Source organism: Tursiops truncatus, chromosome 9, assembly GCF_011762595.2.
Source record: "Tursiops truncatus isolate mTurTru1 chromosome 9, mTurTru1.mat.Y, whole genome shotgun sequence".
Lineage (NCBI taxonomy): Eukaryota > Metazoa > Chordata > Mammalia > Artiodactyla > Delphinidae > Tursiops > Tursiops truncatus.
In genome coordinates, this window is record NC_047042.1 from 35,391,559 (window position 1) to 35,415,463 (window position 23,905).

The 23,905-nt window shown below is 38.1% G+C and overlaps 1 protein-coding gene across 1 annotated transcript; it reads left to right on the forward strand.

Moving 5' to 3' along the window:
* Positions 1-1,549: 1,549 nt before the first annotated feature.
* PRPS1L1 (phosphoribosyl pyrophosphate synthetase 1 like 1) lies at positions 1,550-2,510 on the forward strand. Its single transcript, XM_019931465.1, is given in 4 exon segments — positions 1,550-1,710; positions 1,712-1,842; positions 1,845-1,935; positions 1,937-2,510. Coding segments are annotated over 4 exon segments (939 nt in total). The 5' UTR covers positions 1,550-1,567.
* The last annotated feature ends 21,395 nt before the right edge of the window (positions 2,511-23,905 follow it).

A 23,905-nucleotide genomic window follows, 5' to 3' on the forward strand; every position in this document is an offset into this window, starting at 1 on the left:
TGGATGGACCTAGAGACTGTCATACAGAGTGAAGTAAGTCAGAAAGAGAAAAACAAATATCGTATGTTAATGCATATACGTGGAATCTAGAAAAATGGTATAGATGATCTTATTTGCAAAGCAGAAATAGAGACACAGATGTAGAGAACAAACCTATGGACGCCAAGGGGGAAGGGGGAGGAGGTGGAATGAATTGGGAGATTGAGATTGACATATATACACTACTATGTATAAAATAGATAACTAATGAGAACCTACTGTACAGCAAAGGGAGGTCTACCCAGTACTCTCTGGTGACCTAAATGGTAAAGAAATCCAAAAAAGAGGGGATATATGTATATGATTCACTTTGCTGTACAGCAGAATTGACACAGCAGTGTAAAGCAACTATACTCCAATAAAAAAATAAATAAAATTTTTAAATGAAAAAAAGTAAATAAAATATTTTGGAGACACTTCCATATGACTTCTTCCATATGACTACTGCGGTCTCTTTAATGGCTGCCTGTGTATGTACAATACATTATCTGATAATTTAGCTATTGACAGACATTTTTGGTTTCCATATTTTGCTTTTATAAGCAATTCTAGAGAGGTTACTATTTGTCATTCATCATCTTATACCCTGTAAATGGGGCAACACCTGACACAGAACACCTCGGGAAATATTGACTAAATGGATTAATACAGCAAAAAATACTGTTATCAATATACTTTGTGAATCTTTCTATTGAGTAGATTCCTAGAAGACACGTTGAGCCGTATGTTATGTACTCAATTTCCCTTGCAAAATCTACACACTTACACTTTCCATTAGACTAGAAGGAGTTATCTATTTTATAATTTTGGCTTACCTGGTATGTGAAAATGAACGTCAATTTCTTGATTTGTAGCATTTTTTCATACGTTTGTTCCTACTTATCTTTTTCTCACTCAGTTGGAAGAACTCTGGGCACGTTCTCCACATTTCCTCCAGTCCAGAACTTTCCTTTCAAAGCTACGTGTTTTGCCTTGTAGAAATTTTACATTTTTACGTATTCAGATTTAAGCTGCCCTTGGAAACTAATACAAGCACTAATAGAGGAGGAAAAAAAAAATCCACGAACTGAAAAAAGATTTGGTTTTTTTTTTTTTTTTGCGGTACGCGGGCCTCTCATTGTTGTGGCCTCTCCCGCCGGGGAGCACAGGTTCCGGACGCGCAGGCTCAGCGGCCACGGCTCACGGGCCCAGCCGCTCCGCGGCATGTGGGATCTTCCCGGACCGGGGCACGAACCCCCGTCCCCTGCATCAGCAGGCGGACTCTCAACCACTGCACTACTAGGGAAGCCCAAGATTTGATTCTTTAGTTTTGAAGCGTGAACTGGATGCCAAGAAGGAATTTTTTTTTTTTGAAGACCCAGAAGGCAGTTTAGAGCGGCGCACATCCGGAAGAGACCGGAACAGCTGAGTAACAACCGGAGCTCTCGCGCCTCTCTAGGAGCTGGAATAGTCTGTGGTCTGACCTCTGTTCCTTTCTCAACTGCAGGGGTGATCACCGGACGTAGAGAGCCTAGGGCAGTTGACCAAAATGCCAATCAAAATCTTCAGCGGCAGCTCCCGCCAGGACTTATCCCAGAAAACTGCCGACCGATTGGGCCAGGAGCTGGGCAAGGTGGTGACTAAGAAATTTAGCAACCAGGAGACCTGCGTGGAAATAGGCGAGAGTGTGAGGGGATGTCCACATATTGCAGAGTGGTTGTGGCAAAATCAACGACAATCGAATGGAGCTTTTCATCATGATTAATGCCTGCAAGATTGCTCCAGCCAGCCGAGTTACTGCAGTCATCCCGTGCTTCCCCTGTGCCCGCAGGATAAGGAGGATAAGAGCCGAGCCGCAATCTCCGCCAAACTTGTAAATACGCTGTCTATAGCAGGTACAGATCGTATCATCACGATGGGCCAACGCTTCTCAAATTCAGGGCTTTTTTGATATCCCAGTAGACAATTTGTATGCAGATCCAGCTGTCCTGAAGTGGATAAAGGAAAATATCTCTGAGTGGAGGAACGGCACGATTGTCTCTCCAGATGCTGGTGGAGCTAAGGGAGTGACCGCCGTTGCAGAAAGACTGAATGTGGACTTTGCCTTGATTCACAAAGAACCGAAGAAGGCCAATGAAGTGGACCGAAAGGTACTAGTGGGATATGTGAAGGATTGTGTGGCTATCCTTGTGGATGACATGGCTGACCCTTGTGATACAATCTGCTATGCAGCTGACAAACTTTTCTCAGCTGGAGCCACCAGAGTTTATGCGATCTTGACTCACGGAATCTTTTCTGGCCCGGCCATTACTCACATCAACAGTGCAGGCTTTGAAGCAGTAGTAGTCACCAATACCATACCTTAGGAGGATAAGGTGAAGCATTGCTCCAAAATACAGGTGATCGACATCTCCATGATCCTTGCCGAAGCCATCAGAAGAACTCACAATGGGGAATCTGTCGTCTACCTGTTCAGCCATGTCCCATTGTGACAGAATAACGTTGGGGTTGTTGTATTTTAAATAAAATAAGATAAAATAAAAATATACCCTGACTGTTGGTTTCCCTTTGTGTTTGATGAAAAGTTTGGCAGAAGACCCTGTTTGTTCCAGCATGGCTTTCTACATCCCACATCATGTATATTAGATGCTTATTTTAGATTGGAGAAAGACAGATTAAGAATAATTGCTGGAATATCCTATCTGGGTTGTCTCATTCTGGTTTCTTTGATGATTTTGTGAGCCTTGCAGCTGTAACTACAGTTCAGCTGCTGACTTCAGACTTTGAACGTGTTGTGTGGAGTTGTATGAAATTAATTGGGGAAACTTAGACTACTTTACATGTGAATGCTTCAGGGTTCACTTTGTTCAGAACAACTAAAAATGCAACCAACCCAATCCACCACCACCACATCTCAATCCCACCAACCCCCTCTTATTCCCTGTATTCTCCTCCCCTCTTTCCCGTTTGTCACAAATTCTCCAAGATCCGTGCTAAATTAATCAAGAGTCCTGTGCAACCCAAACCTAGTTCACGTGGTTGCTGAGCCATCTGCAAGGCGAGAGCAGCAGCTTTCAGCTTGAACAGCCATTGGGTAGGATTATGAGAAAAGGCTGCAAAGTGCAGCAAATGCTTCACGAGAGGAAGAAGATAAATCTGTCACCATCTGTTTGGAGAGTACATGTTTTGGATTCTCCAGTGTACCTGTTCTTTTTGATTTAGTTTTACTTCTAATCATCTTGACATTTTCCTGGTCAAACATCCTGTTGGATCCAAATTATCAGTGTACCAGTCTTCTGGAAAGCAAATCCACTTCCTGCTATATAGTCTCTAAAATTTTCATCAGATGTTTTTGCTGTAGCTAAATCTTAGCCTGCTACTGCCATGGTAGTAGATTTTAGGTGGTGTTGTAGTACCTTTTGATTAAGCATTTAATTTTAATCTTTCTTCCTTGCCTCTCAGATGACTTCAGATTTATATTTTAAAACTTACGTTATTGTCTCTTGTAGGGAAAACCAATAAAAAGTCTGCATGTATGTGAGAAAAAGTCCACATTAAGATATATCCTGAAATTTCTGATTCCCAAGAAAATTCAGACAGGCCCTAAAAGTTTCTGAGAGGTAAAATGTAAGATAGTTCTAAAGAAATAATATTCAGTTGCTGTCAGAATTCTCATTTGATCTCTCAGGTAATAAGCAAAATGGAACAATATTTTTGCAGTTCTAAAGGAATATTCCTTTTAACTTAAATTTGTGTGCTTAGCCAAACTATTATTTAAGTTTGAGGACAAAATTAAGGCATTTTTATATATTAAAAGACTCAGAAATTTTACCACCATGAATGCTTCCTGAAAGTATCACTTGAGGATACTGAAAACAACAAGTATGTACAACTAGGAGGAACACATGGAATGAAAGAGATAATGGTGAGCAAAGAAAGAAGTGAAACTGATAAAATTTTTCGTGAAATTATTATGAATATTATCACAATTATTAAGATAAAATTCACGTAAAAATTGAACCACAATGTAAAGCAAATTATTTTAAAATCTGTAATAAAATAGTTTAAAATATTTTTAATTTAAAATAATTTTTTTCCTAAGTATCTTCATATACATGTTCATCAAACAGTGATGCTTATAATGGGCTTCTTAATGTCAGTTGTCATTTATCAATATCTAGCTCCTTGATGATCTTAACTTTCTGCTTTCTTGACTATATCCTGGAAAGCACTTCCAGTCTTCTTAAAACTTCCACCGTAAGCACCATTATAACATTACAACCTTGTTTATCTGAAGCATATCCAATGTTACTTTTACACATACAAGCAGTCATTTTGGACAAACTGTTCTCAGAATACAAAATAGATGAAAGAGGGCATACCATAGTAAATACCACATACTGCAGAATATATTCACCTCATGGTTAGCAAAGTAGCAGTTTCCATAGCTGAAAGCGATAGTGTGCTTATGCTTATTGACCAAAAACTGTTTTAAACACTCAATAGTATTACATACCAGCTCATATATATGATAAAACTGGCATATCATGTCATTGGATAAATAATGCACTGATCAGTCAATGATGCCGGATAACTGACTACTAATTGGGGCAGCATTTTTTTTTGTTTGTTTTTTGTTTTTGTCTTTCAATGATGCACAAAAATAAATTCCAGAAGGAATGGTTATAAGGAACAAAACTGTAAAACACTGGAAGAAAATGTGGAATAACTTCTGTACTCTTGTAATAGAGAATTTATAAAAATTTATATAAGATGAGATTGAGGCATGACTTCTAGGATTCTACAGGCAGGAAATAGGCTGATAGAGCTACTCAGTTGCAGACTTGTGCTACCCTTTGTGAAAAATAAAGAATGACTCTAAGGGCAGAGATGACAAGAGTGGTACAGAGGTCAGAAGTTTCATTGAGAGAGGGCTAGAGGCTGACTGAGCCTCTGCTGTGAACCCAGAGGCTGATGGAGCCACTGTCGCAGGCCCAGAGGCTGGAGCTGTGGACCCAGCAAGTGGAGCATCAAGCCACAGATAATTACTCCCAGTCCTTAAAACCTAAAGAAATTTGCCCTGCTGGATTTCATACTTTCTTGGGTTGTGCAACCCCTTTGTACCTTTAAATTTCTCCGTTTGGGAATGAGAGTGTATATCCCATGCCCGTCCCACCATTGTATTTTAGAAGCAGATAACTGCTTCACCAGTCCCCATATGGAGAAAAGTTTTGCTCCAGGATGGTTTATACTCAGAGTTTCGCTTGTCTCTGATTCAGATAATTTAATAATGAGATTTAGGACTTTTGATGAGATTTTGAACTTAGGGTTGATGTTGTAATGGATTGAGACTTTGGTGGAATGTTGGGATGAGGTAAATGTGTTTTGTATGGATGTGGGACAGATGTGAGTTTGGCAGGGGCTAGAGAGCAGACTGTAGTGAGTTGAATAGAGGCCTGCCTCACGAAAGACAGATCCATGTCATAGCCACCTGAACCTTATTTGGATAAGGTGTCCTTATTGAGATAAAGGGTCTTTGTAGGTTTAATTAGGTTTAGGTTTTCCAGATGAGATCATCCTGGATTTAGGGTGGGCCTTAAAAACAATGACAGGTGTCCCTATAAGTGAAAAGCAGAGGGAGATTTGAGAGAGAGACACAGAGGAGAAAGTGACATGAAGATGGAGGCAGATATTGGATTGAGGCATCTGCAAGCCAAGGATTGTCAAGGATTACAGCAGCCACCAGGGGCTAAGGGAGAGGCATGGGACAGATTCTCCCTCAGAACCTCCAGAAAGGGCCAAGTCTACTGACACCTTGATTTCAGGCTTTTGTCCTACAGAACTATGACAGAATAAGTTTCTGTCATTTTAAGCCATCCCGTTTGTGATCATTTGTTACTGGAGCTGTAGGAAACTAATACAGTGTTTATACCAGGAAATGGAGTGCTGCTGTAACAAGTACCTAAAAATGTGGAAGTGGCTTTGGAATTAAGTATTGGGAATAGGCTTGGAAGACGTTTATTTTAATGTACTCTTTATTTTTAAAAAGTTAAACAGAAGATAGATTTCAAACTTACGTTGTGTTTGGATGGTCTATACAAACTTCAAGGTGAAGACGGCATCTTTCTCTATGACATTCTGGATTTGCTGCAGGTGTTCTTCTATCTAAATGGAGGATTTTGCAGTGCAGCTTGGGGTGCGATCATTAGTTACTTTATGAGAAAATTGATTTCTGTGGGTAACAGTAACACGGTGCAGCTCAGCATCCATGAATTTAGAGAATATAACGTAGTAATCTATGGAATGCTTACTGAGCGAGGCAGAAAATTCTAACCTTGGTAAGCCACTGGATCTATGGCCTTTCCCTTTAAACATGATAAAATGACTTTCAAAATAACATTCTTCAAATTTATGAGCTGGTGTGTCTGCTACACTATAAAATACATTTAAATTAGGATGTTAAGTCATCATTTTATGCTAGAAAGGGACTGTCTTTGGACTTAGCACTGCCTATGATTTTTGGCTAGGTTCCTGAAAGGCTTGGAAGAATTTTGAGGTGCATGATAAGAAAAGCCTAGATGACTTTGAAGAGACTGTTGGTAGAAATAGAGACATGAAAGGAAATTCTAGGCAAAGCTCAGAAGGATGTGAAGAGGATGATGTAACTCACAGATCCAATCTACCATCTCAGCAGAAGGCAGGAATGGAAATAGTTATCCAGGAAGGATTGGTAAGGTACCCTCTTATCTCGTTGTGGGGACCCCATGACAGGCACAAAATCAAAGGGTACAGAGACAGGAGAAAATAAATGAGTGCTGTCATTGGGAGCTATTATTCAACCTACTACACTGCATCTTTTCCCTTCTCTGTTTATGTTTTTTTGGATCCCCTATTAGATGGGTATTTTATTTTCTGGATATTTCTTCCCTATCTTATAACTTCCTCATATTTTTCATCATTTTATTCTTTGTCACTGGGTTGGTGGTTAATTCTTTAATTTGATCCTCCAGTTAATTCAGTCTTCAGTTAATTCTATTAGTAATTAATTTTATTATTCATTCCATCTATTGAATTTCCTTTCAATATCAAGCAACCCTACTTTTAATTTTCACATACTCCTTTTGTTTTTGACAGCTTCCTCTCTTTTTTTTATGGTTGATATCATTGACATTATTTTTCATTTTATGGAATACAATATCTCGATTCTCTTTGTAGATTTTAATTATATTTAACTTTTAATTCTACTTCCCAGTATTAGCTGTTTTATTGAGGACACACAGTAGTGGAGAGAAAGAAGTATAGCAGGGGGCCTTTCCTTTGTGATGGATATTTTGACTTCTGGCTGCAAAGATTTCCTAGCTATTGGGGTGACCATAACTTACTTTGGATACTGCACTTTTCAAGCCTAAAAGCCCACATGAAGTTATCCCCTCTCACTTTTAAGAACCAAACTCACAAATTGTCTCTTGTGGCAAAATTCTGAAGTCTACTGGTCTAAAAGTTGGAGACAGTCACAACCATTCCACTGCTCTTTAATGTTTTAATTTAATTCAATAAATTGCTCATAGACCCTTCCCTTTCTCGATACCCAATAACCCTTTGAGAGTTTTTCTAGAAATTTGCTACACAACTTCCTTTTGGGGGCTTATTTTATCTCTATGAACGTCCAGCTCTTCAGTTCTATTGGGAAAGAGCTGGCAATTGGTTTCCATATACTTTATATTAACTGGGAATTGTTTACTTTTCTGGTCTTCTGATGGTTTCCCTTCAGACTAAGTAAATATTTATTTGTTTTTATTGACCTCCCTCATTCTCCTTGATCTTTCTAAAAACCATTACAAAATTTATAACTATTTTCTTATCAAGGTGCCTTCTTCACTTGACTTGTTTTTGTTTTTTTGTTTTTTTTTGTTTTTTGTTTTTTGCGGCACACGGGTCTCTCACTGTTGTGGCCTCTCCCGCTGTGGAGCACAGGCTCCGGACGCGCAGGCTCAGCGGCCATGACCCACGGGCCCAGCCACCCCGTGGCACGTGGAACCCTCCTGGACCAGGGCAGGAACCCGTGTCCCCTGCATCGGCAGGCGGACTCTCAACCACTGTGCCACCAGGGAAGCCCCTTCACTTGACTTTTTATAACACTATAGTACAGGTACTTTCCTCCCAACTCTTGGCTCTTGCCAGACTTCTTCCCCGCCATCCCGCTGATACAGCTCGTTTCAGCTGCTGTGGGCAAATCAGAGGGTTGAGGCTTCTTCATACACTAATGTCTAAGGTAAGCACTTGCTTACCCTAATATCATCCTTCAGATTCCCTCTGTACTTCTGCCAGACTTATTCCTAAAATATTACTTTCATAACTTTAATCCCATAATCAAAAGTTTCTATTTTTTTCCATTATTTACAGAAAAATCCACCCTTTGTTTTCATGTATAGCCATCAAAATCTGGTCCACTACTCCCAATATAAACTTTCCACTTCATTCTTATTGATCTATTCATTGCTCCAGAAAATACCTGCAAATCTCTGCCGTAATTCCTCTATACAATTCAACTAACCTCCAGTAGCCTCACTATTATCCTCCACTTGACTAAATCTTACCTTTCTTCAAGGCCTATTTCTTTTACAAACATCTCAATATCTGATCGCTTTCTCTCTCCCATAAATTCCTATTGTGTGCAGCATTCTCTACAACATTGCCTTCTCTTGTGAGATTAATTTGGGTAGTCATTAAGGATTGGGAATATTTCATATATTCTTTGTACCTTTATGATGCTTCCTATAATGTTTAATACTAAGCAGTCAGATATTATGCTTCAGTTGATTTTTAAAAATTGATATAAATCTTACCTAATGGTGGGTAAACCTAAAAATGTCTAAGTGTCTTAAATACCAACCTAAAGGTTTTTATTTATTTAAAAAGCAATAGGGAACTATTGTAGCTTTTTCGATATGTTTTCTGTAGATGACTTTTGCAGTGAAAATAGTACTTTCTGAAAAGAATGTCTCAGCATTGTGCAAACTGAACTGGACTAGAACGCCTATGCAACTGGGAGACCAAATGAGTCCAGGTGGGCTCCATTTTGAGAAATTAAGCCAACGTAATATTTTTTTAGATTTATAGTAAACAAAGAAGCCCTCATTTTCCTAATCCCTAATGCACACATGGGTTGTTTACTGGAATTCATTCTGAGTGTAATTTCTAAACGTAACACTGACAGTATCTCTTATCAGATGACATGATTAATGATGTTTTCTTCAGAGTGGCTTCAGTTAGTGTTTAGTAAGATGCTTCCCAAATCCTAATTCTATTTCAAAGATACAGTCAGATGATTAGACTTATGAGCACCCTGCAAGAATCAGAAAAGATAAGGCAGTGATCAGTTTTAAATAATACATTTTACCCAAATTTAATTATTTTGCAACCAGTGACTCTATTCTCTGTTTTTATACTTGTCATTGTTTCCTTCTTTTCTAGGTAAACCATTACTTTCTTTACCCTGATTTCACTGCAGATGCTATGCAATGACTGGCATAACTCATTGCTTAGAGCAAAGAAAGAGCTAGGATCCTCTGTTTTACAAAATTAAAGAGTTTGGTTGTCAGCTAGGCAATGAATCTGCTTCACAGATTTAAAACTGTGCTTTTGGGGCTTCCCTGGTGGCGCAGTGGTTGGGGGTCCGCCTGCCGATGCAGGGGACACGGGTTTGTGCCGCGGTCCGGGAAGATCCCACATGCCGCGGAGCGGCTGGGCCCGTGAGCCATGGCCGCTGGGCCTGCGTGTCCGGAGTCTGTGCTCTGCAATGGGAGAGGCCACAACGGTGAGAGGCCCGCGTACTGCAAAACAAACAAACAAACAAAAACTGTGCTTTTCTTCCTTCTCTTTGCTTGCCATTTGGCTTGTTCAGTTAACAGCCCTACCACTTAAGAGAGGATTAAAAGGACACCGGCCCTGTGAAGGTCTCCAGGAATGACATACCATGCAGGGGACCAGCAAGGGCAAAGACTTTGAGGTGGGAGCCTGCACGTATTAGAGCAACAGAAAGAAGACCAGTCTGGCTGGAGTAGCGTGGGCAAGAGGGAAAGCAGAATGAGATTAGGTCAGTAAATTGGGCAGAGCCAGATAAAGTAGGTAAGTTATCACCTGCTCTGAATTTCTCTGATCACCAGTCACCATCAAATTGATCTATTGTTTGCCCCTGGCCTGTAAGTACTCAAATCTTTACTGGGAAGATTATGTCTTAAATTATTACTGCTTAATAATGCAATGTTTGTCTTTCACAGGAGCTTTCTGAATGCAAAAGCAACTCAAGTATTCCCAGACTTGCCAGATGATAAAATTCCTGACTTCCCACTTTTAACCTCCTGAATCTCCAGGGAGACCTGGAAAACAATATTTTCAAACAATTAATCTAGACGATTCTTATGATGATTCAAGCTTAGGAAATACTAAGTCCTCAAAGTGAAATTAATAGAGAGAATTTTGACTGTGGAAGGCAATTTTGAGCAGTAGCCTCCCAAATTACATACTACTTTATTAATACTTGTGGCAGTTCTAAGCAATACATGGTACATGAGTTGCCATTTTCCTCTCCCATGACCATGGCCTTCATCTCTAATGGATCCCAAGGCTCCTTCCTGCTGACTCTAGACATAACTTCAGATTTCTTCTCCATGCAGGGATCCAGGCAGCCCTGCCAACTGATAAGACCTGACATAGAAGATGAAACTTACATGACATCCCTTTTGTAGGGTTATTTCTAGACCAGGGAGACTTCTCAGGTGATTTTTACTTTGAGCAATATTGAATTATTACATAGAAAAAGGTATTTTTGGGGGGGAGTGATCTGTAGGGATAATTTTGTTTTATTGGCTCAGAAATATATATTGATATAGACTTCATAGCTTCAATATCTGAAAAAAAATGGATTTTGACATTTCTTTTATAACAGTTTATGTATACAGACATATTTCTGGAGCACGGGGCAATGAAAATAAAAATTAGCTTTAGAATTAGATAGACCTGAATTTCCATTCCTGGGTGTACTGCTTACCAGCTATGTTACCACCCAGTTAGTATATGTCTTTGAATCTCTGATTCCTCATCTCCATAATGGAGACAAAATATCTCACACAATTGTTGTGATTCAAGATGAACATGTGTGAAACAGCTAGAACAGTTTTGGTCACATGGTGTGTACATGAAATAAAGCCTAGATTTCCTCCTTTCCTTCGCTTGAAACAGAAATCTCCCTCTATTAATAGACTCGCTTAGGAGACTGTTTCCTGTGTTCCTCTATTTGGTAACAGAATTTGGATAGTATAATGTGGAAATTTTAAGAAATACTCTAAAATGTTATTTATTCAAAGTTTGATAGCTCACATGTATTCAAACAAGCAAAATCCTCAATTAACCCTTTTTTGTGTTTAGGTGTATACCCTAGACTTGTAAGGAAACCATGGAATAACAGTCCCTCAGAATTAAATGGGACCCTCAACATATTTAGTAAAACATACTGAATTCCTACAGGCAAATGATGAAAAAATAAGCTCAAATTGGTGCCTCATTTACAAAAATGTAGTCCTGGAGCTAATAAAGAATTGTCTAAAAATACTTTCAGTTTTTTCAGGAAAGAGTAATGACTGTGAGTTCTATGAAATCTCCAATTATTGAAGTAATATTAAATTGTGTTCATTATACTACCATAAGTCAGGAAAGTTAAGCTAACCTAAGAAAAATAAATAGAAGAGTTTATGTTCTGAAAAATTTCTACATAGCTTAAGTAATCAGAAATCTAAATGAATCAGAAGAATACAATCTCTGAACATGATAGTTATTCAAAATTTTACTGAAGTTGAATGTAAATACCTTTCAAGTTTTTCCAACTTCTCTGCTTCCTTTGCCCCTCAAGCATGTATACTTCTTCAAAACATAGATCACTAGGTTAAAATATCAAAAAGTTAAATTATTGACTCTTACTACCTGTATTATTGCATCAGTTCCTAGGGTCAACCCTTATTTTGTCTCCCACCTCTCCTTCCTCAGCTACTCTCATAGGGATTTGCTAGTTTCTGAACTAATCCTAAAAACTCAGGATCAACAGCTTTGAATCTGTAACCTGGTGTAGGCCTAGAATTGATCTCAGTGATGCAAGTCACCCACAGTTGTTGGCCTTCCACATGTCCTCTGTCTCCCTTTTACCATCAACATAGCTCAGCTCAAGGTCTGCTATATGAGGACCAACCCTCAGGCCTTGGCATTCCTTGGGTTGGCAAGCTCTGACACTCCTCCTGTGTTAGCCATTAGATCGGGATTTTCCTTTCATTATCTCTCCTCTCCATATTCTGTCAGCTCTGTGCCCTGGTTCTTATTTGGACTAGGGCCCTATACTGCACCCCAGGTGATGTCAAGGTCCTAGAAGTGTGCTGGCTCTAGTGTCTGCATCCTTTCCTGAGGAGAAGGCTGGAATGATTTCTCCCGCACCTGCTGCATTATCACATCTGGTCAACTCTCTTGCACCATCACCTAGATTTCCCATCACTGTGTTCTGCCCATCACATCAACTCTTATGATTTTGGCAGTTGCCAGTATCATGCCTAAGCATGTCTTTTGGATTCCATGCTTTTGAAGCCCCCATCTAACCCCACTGAGGCTACTCTCCCACTTCCCATACCCTTACCTCTGCCCCAGTGAATAAGCAGCTTGCCACCTAGTCGTGGCCTTGAACTGCTCCTTGATGATGTCCCCATGTGGTTTTTTTTGTTTGTTTTTTTTTTTGCGGTACACAGGCCTCTCACTGTTGTGGCCTCTCCCATTGCGGAGCACAGGCTCCGGACGCGCAGGCCCAGCGGCCATGGCTCACGGGCCCAGCCGCTTCGCGGCATGTGGGATCCTCCCGGACAGCGGTACAAACCCGTATCCCCTGCATCGGCAGGCGGACTCTCAACCACTGTGCCACCAGGGAAGCCCTCCCCATGTGCTTTTTAACAAGGCCCACCTAAGTTGCATCTACTTGTTCTCCTGCCACTCACTAATGTTTACCTATATCTTTACCTTCATAATGCTGACATATTAATCTTCAAAAACATCTTTTTAATGTCATCATTCTGATGTTCAGAAGCCCTATAATAGCTTCCTATTGCCTGTTGCATTTAACAAATTCTTCTTTTGGCTTTTAGGAACCTCGCAGGATCCCTCCAAATTTCTCGGTAATTCCCGAGAGTCAGCTATGACCTGCTCACTGGCCAAGTCCTTTGCTTATGCTGTTGGTCCCACATAGACTGCCCTCCTTTTTTTCTTTCTGCATGCCTCGGTCCTAGTCATTGCTCAAAGACAAGCTCAAGAAGAAATCCCAACACAAAGTCTTTCCTGATCCCTCCAGCTATTGATATTAACCCAGTTTTCAACAATTTAGTAGTTAATTCTTTCCTGTTTGCTTCATATATTTCATTAGTCCTGATTTTCCTAAGAAGTTTGGAAGGATTCTGTAAGAAATGACCATTGTATCCCCTACAGTGTTTCGGACAGTAATAGGAGGCATGAAACAGACTGATAAAACAAGTACCCTTATGCAAATCTTTCGTTGAAAACACACTGGTCAGCTAAGCTGACTATTGATTTGGTTATCTCTGATATAGTGATTTAATTATGTGATGCTTTCCTCTGTCTAAGCCATCTAAGTATCAGAGAAAACATAAGGGGACTCTGCCTGTGTAAAGAAGAAACAGGTGTTATAATTGTGGAAACCTGTCTGGAAAGGTAACTGGGATGGTACCTGACTCAGCTGAGTTGAAAGGCCTGGGAATAACTGTTCCCTAATTGTCTCACTCGGAGAGAACTTCTAGGATATTTATTTGAAACAGGGCAAAGGACTGAGGAAAGGTGGAGGAGGATGAACTATGTTCCCAGGAAGAAAGAGAGAGAAAGAAAAAGAGAGAGAGGAGAAGGGGTGGAGAAGAATGATTATAAATATAAAGATTCCGCTTCTATGAACCAGTTAACAGTTTAACCAGAAAAGACACGGTAAGAGACCCACGCCTAGCGACACTGACCTGGCTTATAAACAGTGGGGTGCTGGTAAAGGTTTAACAACCAGCTCTCTGGAAAACGAAAGTCCTGACTGGTACTGATTGCATGTTTTCATGGAATAAATACTCCTACTGCCAAATTCAAGCTACCAATCTGCCCGCACTGAACACAAAATTGGGAAGAATGTGCGTAATCAGGTCCAGTGGGCAGGAAGGAGCTGACTCCAGCACACCCTTGCATATAAGTTTAGGACAGTCACTACGAGAACTTTCTGAAATTAACTTGAGGGCTTGTAAGTTCTCTCATATTATTCAGTCTCCTGAGGTGGCAGGAAGTGAACCCCTTATTGAAAAGGGCCTAAATGCTTTTATTAAAATAAGACCAGTGAAATAGTGTTCTGAAAAGACTAAGTTCTAATGCTCAAATAATCTTTGGAGGCAAGCAACCCAATGCTGCAGAATATATAGAAACACTTCCCATCAATTTTTCTGTTCTTAAAATAACCTGTTTTATAACTGATAATATTCTTTCATATAGCAATCTTGAGCAGACCTTTAAAGTTTACTGTGAGCCTGGTTGGCCCTAACCATTGTTTTCAGAGAAGGCCTAAAAAGACCAAGGTCTTGGTCCCTACCTCAGTATCATAAAAAATCTTTTCTTTTGATAGAGGCTCTAGGAGATTCTTATGAGAAGAATTTGTTGTGGTTTTTTTTTTTCTCAGTAGTAACCTGTCTTAGTTCGGACTGTTATAACAACATACTATAGACTGGGTGGCTTAAACAGCAAACGTTTATTTTTCACAGTTCTGGAGGCTGGAAAGTCCAAGATCAAGGAGCTGGCCTATTTGATGTCTGATGAGAGCATGCTTTCTGCTTTGCAGCCTTCTTGCTGCATCCTCATGACATGGAGAGAGATTTTGTGTCTCCTTTTTATAAGGACATTGATCCCATCATGAGGGTCCCACCCTCATGTCCTAATCTAAGCCTAATTGCCTCCCAAAGGCCCATCACACTGAGGATTAGGACTTCAACATATTAGTCTGGGAGGGACAGACATTCAATCCATAGCACAGTCATTTTCATATAATCAGTAAAAACAGAGGATGAAGGGCTGTGGCCAGGACTGAGGGTAGGAGGAAGCAGAGGAAGGGTAAACTAGAGCAGAAAGCCTGATGGGGAGATCAGCTTAACTGAAAAAACAATATTTTCTTCCACTTGGGCCAATAGGGGCAATAACCTATAGTAGCCGTAGAAATGTAAAGGTAAGAAACCGTTTACGAATTAGTTGACCAAAAAGTAAGTAATCTGATCTAGCTAAAAAGTGACAAAAATAAATTGGTATTAGAGCGATCTGTACAAAATAAGTTTGGGCAACTTTGATTTATTTAAATGAATAAAAACAAAATGTTAATTTATGGACATAATTCGGTAGGCTAATTAGTCATGCAGCACAGCATTGCCCTTCGACAGTTTATTTCCATCAGCAGAATTAATCACAGCAGAGCAGATGTAGTGGGGACAGTCCAAGGTTAAAACAAATGATACAAAATAATGAACTAGAGTACAAGATGATAACCTGGAGAAAGTAGTGATTTGTTATTCTGCCAGAGCCTTCTGTGGATTGTGCAACCACTCTATGCAAGCCTGTCTCCCTTTTAACCAGATATCTCTGATTGTAGTGATCTTTTACTTTGCATTCATTTTATCTGCCTGTGTAATGGTAATGTAACTGTGATAAGAGCCAATTAGTTTTGCACCATTGAGAAGAACAATGAAATGTGACTTAAGAAAACAAAGATAAAATTAACTGTCTAAATGAGACTACAAGGCAATCTCATCTTTACTATTTTCTTATAGGGTTAGAGCACCATATGTTCAGCATCATAAACTGGAGGACAACTATAAGGATACGTGAGTTGGTTCAAAGACATGCTGTACTGAACACGATTCTTCCAGAGTTACATTAACCAGTAATTTAATGCTAACTTTCCACAGGACTTGAGATCTATATCTATGGATTGCATTACCGACAAACACAAACGTCAGGGTAGCACTATGGGGAACCAAATCCCTTTTAAACTCTTTTTGGGATTTTGGTTATGAAATAAAATGAGCAAGAGAGTCTTCAGTTAAATATCATCTGGCTTTATTATACCATCACCATTGTTTCCTTATTGCTTCAGTATATCCGGGAAATTTTCAGTGTGTCTATTGCAGAAGTGTTGCTAAAAGGAAAAACTTGGGGAGTTAAACTTCTGCATGTCTTTTGTGTTTATTCACTTATGCTTCTGGTAAGAAATAGATGCAAAACAAATAATGGCTGAGTAATACAAACCTGTTGTATTCTTCAGATCTCATTTATTTATCATAAAAATAACAAAATTCAGTCTTGATAAAGGTTGTATTTTTGAGGGTTAGAAAAATTGTATTTTTTAAGCCAAGAAACTGGCACACATAGATCAATGGAACAGACCAGAGAGCCCAGAAATAAACCCACACTTATATGGTCAATTAATCTACAATGAAGGAGGCAAGAATATACAATGGAGAAAGGACAGTCTCTTCAAAAAACAGTGTTGGGTAAACTGGACAGCCACATGCAAAAGAACTAAACTAGACTACTTCTTTCATCACACACACAAATTAACCCAAAATTGGTTAAGGACTTAGAAGTAAGACCTGAACCCATAAGACTCTTAGAAGAAAATGTAGGTGGTAAGCTCCTTGACATCAGTCTTGGCAATGATTTTTTTAAATCTGACTCCTAAAGCAAAGGGAACAAAAGCAAAAATAAACAAGTGGGACTACATCAAACTAAAAAGCTTCTGCACAGCAAAGGAAATCATCAATGAAATGAAAAGGCAACCTACTGAATGGAAGAAAACATTCGCAAATTGTATATCTGATAAGGGGTTTATATCCAAAATATATAAAGAACTCATACACCTCAATATAAAAAATTTTTTTATTAAAAAATTGGCAGGGGCTTCCCTGGTGGCGCAGTGGTTGAGAGTCCTCCTGCCAATGCAGGGGACACGGGTTCATGCCCCAGTGGGGAAGATCCCACATGCCGCGGAGAGACTGGGCCCGTGGGCCAATGCTGCTGAGCCTGCGCGTCCAGAGCCTGTGCTCCACAACGGGAGAGGCCACAACAGTGAGAGGACCACATATCGCAAAAAATAATTTAAAAAAAAGGGCAGAGGATCTGAACACACATTTTTCCAGAGAGGACATACAGATATCCAATAGGTGCATGAAAAACTGCTCAATATCGCTAATCATCAGGGAAATGCAAATCAAAACCACATTGAGATGTCACCTCACACCTGTTAGAGTGACTATTAGCAAAAAGACAAGAACTAAGAAGTGTTGGCAAGGATGTGGAGAAAAGAGAACCCTTGTGCACTGTTGGTGGGAACGTAAATTGGTGTATCCACTAAGGAAAACAGTATGAAAGTCATTCAAAAAATTAGAAATGGAACTACCATATGATCCAGCAATTCCACTCTGGGTATTTATCTGAAGAAAATGAAAACATAAATTCAAAAATATATATGTACTCCATGTTCATTGCAGCATTATTTACAAAAGCCAAGCTATGGAAACAACCTAAGTGTCCATCAAAACAAACAAAACAAAAACCCCAAGCTGATAGATACAGAGACAGATTGGTGACTACCAGAGGTGGGCAAAATGGGTGAAGGGAATCAAAGGTACAAACTTCAAGTTATAAAATAAATGTCATGAAGATTAATGTACAGCATGGTGACTATACTTAATAATATTGTATCACATATTTGAAAGTTGAGTGAATCTAAAAAACCCTCATTACAAAAAAAGAAAAAAAATTGCCACTATCTATGGTGATGAATGGTAACTAGACTTATTGTGGTGATCATTTCACAAAATATACAAATATGGAATCATTGTGTTGTGCTCCTGAAACTAATATGTCAATTATATCTTGATTTAATAATACATTAAAAATAAACTGGCACTAAAAAAATTTTAAATGATCGAATTATTTAACTTTATAAAGAATCTGTATGGCTAAACAACAATGAAAAGCAAACAATCTTGAATATATGCACAACATATATGACAAAGGATCTACAGCTTTAGTATGCAAAGAGAAATAAACAAATCAGAGAAAAGATGATCACCTCAGAGAAAAATGAGCAAAAACAGGTATGAATAATTCACAGAAGGAAAAAAAGGGCAAAATAAACTGAAAATGGGGTGGAATTCAAGCTTCCTAGTAATGCAAGAAATAAAATTAAAATAAAACAGTTTTTTTTACTTCCAAATAGAAAAAACTAATAATTAAATACTCAGTATTAGCTGGAATAGGCAAAGATATTAATACGTACATTGTTGGCAAAAGTATAAGTTTGTAAATTTTTTTGAGGGCAGTTTGGAAATGTTTATGCTTTTTGATTCAATGATTCCTGTAGTAGGAATTTGTCCTAAGAAAGTAACCACAGCTGCGCTAAAAAATTTTGCTAAGAGGACGATCTTGTTAGTGTTGCTTAAAGTAGTGAAAACTTAACAACAGTCTTAAAATATATCTATTGAGAAAATATTTATTAAATAAGTTATAGTGCCTCCATTCAAGAACTCTCTGCAACCATTAAAGCCATGGTTCCCAAACTTGTCTGCAATTCAGAATTATCCGAAGATATTTTAAAAATTCCAAAGCCTGGGTCACTTTTTAAAAATCATAATTTTTGGGCTTCCCTGGTGGCACAGTGGATGGGAGTTCGCCTGCCGATGCAGGGGACACGGGTTCATGCCCTGGTCCGGGAGGATCCCACATGCCGCGGAGCGGCTGGGCCCGTGAGCCATGGCCGCTGAGCCTACGCGTCCGGAACCTGTGCTCCGCAACGGGAGAGGCCACAGCAGTGAGAGGCCCGCGTACAACAAAAAAAAAAAAAAAAAAAAAAAAATTCATAATTTCTGGGAATGAGACACAGGCATCATTATTTTTTTAAGCTCCCAAATTGCAATGTGCAATGTTGTTTGGAAACTATTGCATTAAGGTGATATCAAAAAAATTTATTGCCATGAAGAATGTTTATAATATATTCCTTTGTCAAAAAAAATCAACATGCAAAATAGTGTTATTGAGGGTATAGCAGTGTTCTTAAACTGGTGTTCTATGTGCAAGGTGGATCATCTTACTGAAGGGACAGTTTCAAGCCTCCGATGACACACTCCACTTTTACCAAATCTGACTAGGCAGCCAGTCTGCGAGCTGGCCAGAAGCTCAGGGTGGCTTGGCATCAAAATCTCTGACCAAGCAGAAATAAGATGGGTCAATCAGAATCCTGCTCTAAGGAAATTGCAGTTGTGAATTTTGAAGGAATCAGGCAGCGAGATTGAAGCTGAAAGGATGTACAAAGAAAGGTCTTGAGGCAGAGAAGTGGCCAAGAGAAAACTAAAGTAATAAAGAAGCAGACAGCATTAGTTAGCAAAAGCTGTGAAGTAGTCAAAGAGAGACTGATGATGGGTGAGCAAGAGACTGGTGGGAGAGACAAGTTTGAAAAGATGTGCAAAATAAGGAAAGACCAACAGAGTATCTGAAATGTGGCATTAGTGCAGCTCCACAAACCCTTGCTTGGATTGTTGGAATTTCCTCTTTCTGAGTAACCATCTTAAAAACAACTGTTTTAATATTAATCCCTTGTCAGTATATTTAGGCAAATGTTTTAGTGTTAAAGACCTAGTACACCAATGATGTTCAGCCCAAGGTTCAGTATCTTTGGGGATATTTGAAGGCACTCTGTATGGAACACAAGTGTTGACAGTACGTGTTAAGAAAATCAATTTCCAGATCGTTTTTTAAAATAAATTTTTTCTTAAATGTGAGAATGTGGCTATGGTCAAAATATCATGTCTACTTTCCTTCTCTAGCTTCACTTTCCCTAATGCCTTTTTCCACTTTACAAAAAAAAAAAAGCGTACCTCTTGCCCATTCTGAATTTACGAAGACTGCATTTCTCCAGATCGTATAAAGATTATGGGGTGCCAAACAAAGGACAGTTCAAAATTTTGCTGTCTGTGAAGCCTCCTTTAATCAAGACACTGTTTGGGTCTCTGTGACATTTAAAAAAAATGATTTCAAGAAGGAGGTAGTGAAATATATATATATATTTTTTTACTTCCTATTACTATCTCAAGCTTGGGTGATAAAACAATGGTGGAGGTAAGTTAATGGGTTTCAGAGTTTTTTAGCATATACTCAGACTCATAGGATATATATTTTCATTAACCTTTCTTAAAATATTATTGATATTATAAATTTATATTTGTCTTTTCTTTGGGTGGGTCTCCTGTTCACCATCACATATCAACCACTTCTCTATTTATTTTTTCATTCCTGCCACATACTTACTCAATTTAGACTAACTTAGAGGAGATGTGCTGTGGATTCTATCATAAATAATGCACTTAGAAACAATAATGAAAAAACTTTATGTAAGCCGTACACTTATAACTGAACATTTAGTTAATTTCCACTAGAACTTCTTTCATTTTAGAAATAGGGCATCCTTACCTATGGATATGACCTTTATTGCAGGAAAAAAACTGCATCTATCTAATTAGAAATGTATTTCTGGGATTTCCCTGGTGGCACAGTGGTTAAGAATCTGCCTGCCAATGCAGGGAACACAGGTTCGAGCCCTGGTCCAGGAAGATCCCACATGCTGCAGAGCAACTAAGGCCGTGCGCCACAACTACTGAGTCTGTGCTGTACAGCCTGTGAGCCACAACTACTGAGCTTGCGTGCCACAACTACTGAAGCCCACATGCCTAGAGCCCATGCTCTGTAACAAGAGAAGCCACCGCAGTGAGAAGCCAGCGCACCGCAACGAAGTCCCAACGCAATCAAAAATAAATAAATAAATAAATATTTTAAAAAGAAATGTATTTCTGATAAAATCTTACTTTAATGTTTAATAGTAAATTATGAAAAGTGCAATGCATTTAGCTATCTTTGATCAATCATTTAATACTAAATATAACTCAATCCAAAAGAATTTCTAACAGATGGTAATAGACAATAAGTAAATTTTCAAATGTCATTTTATGTGTATATTTTGCTTCAGAGAGGTATAAAAATGTAATCAATAAATCTTTTCAAAACATAAATACTTCAAAAATAAAAATAGATTTTATATTAGGATATATCAGTGAGGTAAATGTAATGGAAATATGAGTATAAGAAGGAAAAGGAACAATGTATACTTTCTGACAAAATCATCTTGTTGATGTATTTTTCAAATGTACAATTGTGGCACCAAATCACTATGATATTATATTCCATTAGTTATACTAAAGAGCTCCTAACAGTTTTAATTTAAAATGTTAATTTTTAATATTATGGACATGGCACATTTTGTAACTATTAAACCCATGATTTAAAATGTAAATATTGACTTAAAATGAACAATTGGGCATCTAAATTTTTCAAAACAGTTTTAGGAAATAATAAAACAAAAACAATTAAAGATTCATTTATGGGACACTATATTGAGTCTTTAATATTTTCATACCATTGTAAATGGGCTTATTGAAGACATGGAGAAACATTCAAAATATATTGCTTACTAAGTGACAGTCATAACGTGATACACTGCACTTTTTAAAATCTAGAAAATGTTAAAAATTTAACACTATTGTCAATATTAGCAAATTATGGCTATTATTTTAAAATGTTCATCTGATTATATACTAATATTAAATCCTAAAATATTAACAATGGTATATCTGAGTGGTGGAATTATGAATGATTTTTATTTTCATTTTGTTTATCTCTTTTTCTAGTTTATACATGAACACATATTATTTACATTGTAACAAAAAATTATTTAAAATAAAACAGTAATGTGTGTTCTTTGATCTGGACATCAACAGCTTTTCTAAGCAAAAACAATAACAACAACAACAAAAATCCCTGCAGAATTAAACCTTTTAATAGTAATTCTGAAGGTTTAGCTCTGACAAATGCTAAAATAAAACCTTGCTTCTTAATCCTAAATTCAGCTGTCTTTATCCAGGATTCTCAGGATATTTATTCTGAACAAGGAGTGCAGAATCAGACCCCCTAATAGCAACGGTACTACATCATGAAAAATATGCTGCATAAGTCTTTGTAAAAAGGCCAATCAGCAGAAAACATATTCTATAAAGGCACCTCCTGCGTGGTCCTGAATTATAACTTAACTGGAAAATATAGAAACTAAAGAACACAGAAATAGTAGTCAACTTATATTCTACATTAAGTGTGAATTATTATTCTTCAAGGAGTTCTGAGGCTGTTCAGCATGTATTAAATCTTGAACAAGTTACAGGATTTTGGAACTGAAAAGTAATTGGTTTGTAAAACTGGCTTAAGCATTTCCATCTGCACACATATAATTTTGATTAATTTTCTTTCTAGTTATGTGGTGAGGCATAGCAATGTATTTTGACATTGAGCTCTTATCCACATTTAGAGGACTGAAAGGTCATTATCCTTTCAGTCTCTGTAAAGATATTTCTTGATAATAATAGACTGTACAAAAATAGTACCAGGTGATACTTGGCTCCCAGTCAGATGGAGCTCTGCTTTGTCTACAACTACAATTTTCAAAGGACTCAGTTCTACAAATACTGGACTGAACACTTTGGTTTTGTTAGTTTCATCTTGCATATTTTGGAAATACCCTGACTAGAGGCTATCCTGATAAGCCTATGTCAATACACATCTCTTTCCTCAACTCCACAATTTCTCCTTAACCTAAAATATAGAAAACAAAGTTTTACAGGGAAAGTAAATAATTATAATAAGCAATGTTCTAATAAAAATAAAATATTCTAATAAGGAAAGATGGAATTTTACTTAATCTAGCTCAGTGGGTTAATGAAATAGAACTTTGAATACCAAATGGAATATTAAGGCAAGACCATCATGTTGTGAACCTACATGTATTTCAAATGTACAGGTTATGACATTCTGTGGGTTATATCTAAGCACTTAAGGAAGAGAGCACTTGAATTTCATGTACAGATAGGAGATATTACTCCCCTAGAAGTGGGACTTTGATTGAAATAGAAGCAGCTTAAAATAAACAGTGATGAACAATTCTAATGCCCTTTGATTTGAAATGAGGCCTCATAGGAGAAACTGTACTAAGTTTGAACTGCCCACCAAACAAATTCTCACCCGCAAAAAAATCTATTTTTCATTTTAATATGTGATTTATTTGCCTAAAGTATTGCTATTACTTATTCACACAGAAAATTCTTCATAAAAGCAGATTTTTGTGCTAGATTTTGCTATCTCTTCTATGGCTCTCTATCATGCTCTCACCCTAAAATTGTTCACACAGTACCCCCCAAAGCTTTCTTAGTTTATTTAGAGATCGACAGTGACTACTATAATTCCACAGTTACTTCTGTTGAGGTGTTAGGAACAATAGACTTGAATTGTTAGGAACAATAGACAGAATTTGAACCCCAATGCTAATACTGACTGGATGCTTGACATTCGGCAAGTTACGTAAACATCCAAACATTTGTTTCATCATCATTTAAGAGGAAATGGTAATAGCCACCTCACGTTGGTGCAAGGAGTAAATGAGGTAATGTAGGAAAAGATCTACCATTGTTTCTAATACATAATAGTTCCTCAAGAAGAGTTCTGTTGCCCTGTATCCTACTGTACCACCTATTAGGTTATGTTTATTCAAAATTAGCCATGGGAGAATCTCTGCAGCACTAATGCTAAAATACCAGTAACTATATGAAAAGAATATTCTCATCAAAAGTCCATTGGATTCGGTCAGAAATATGTCTAGGACTTCCCTGGTGGTGCAGTG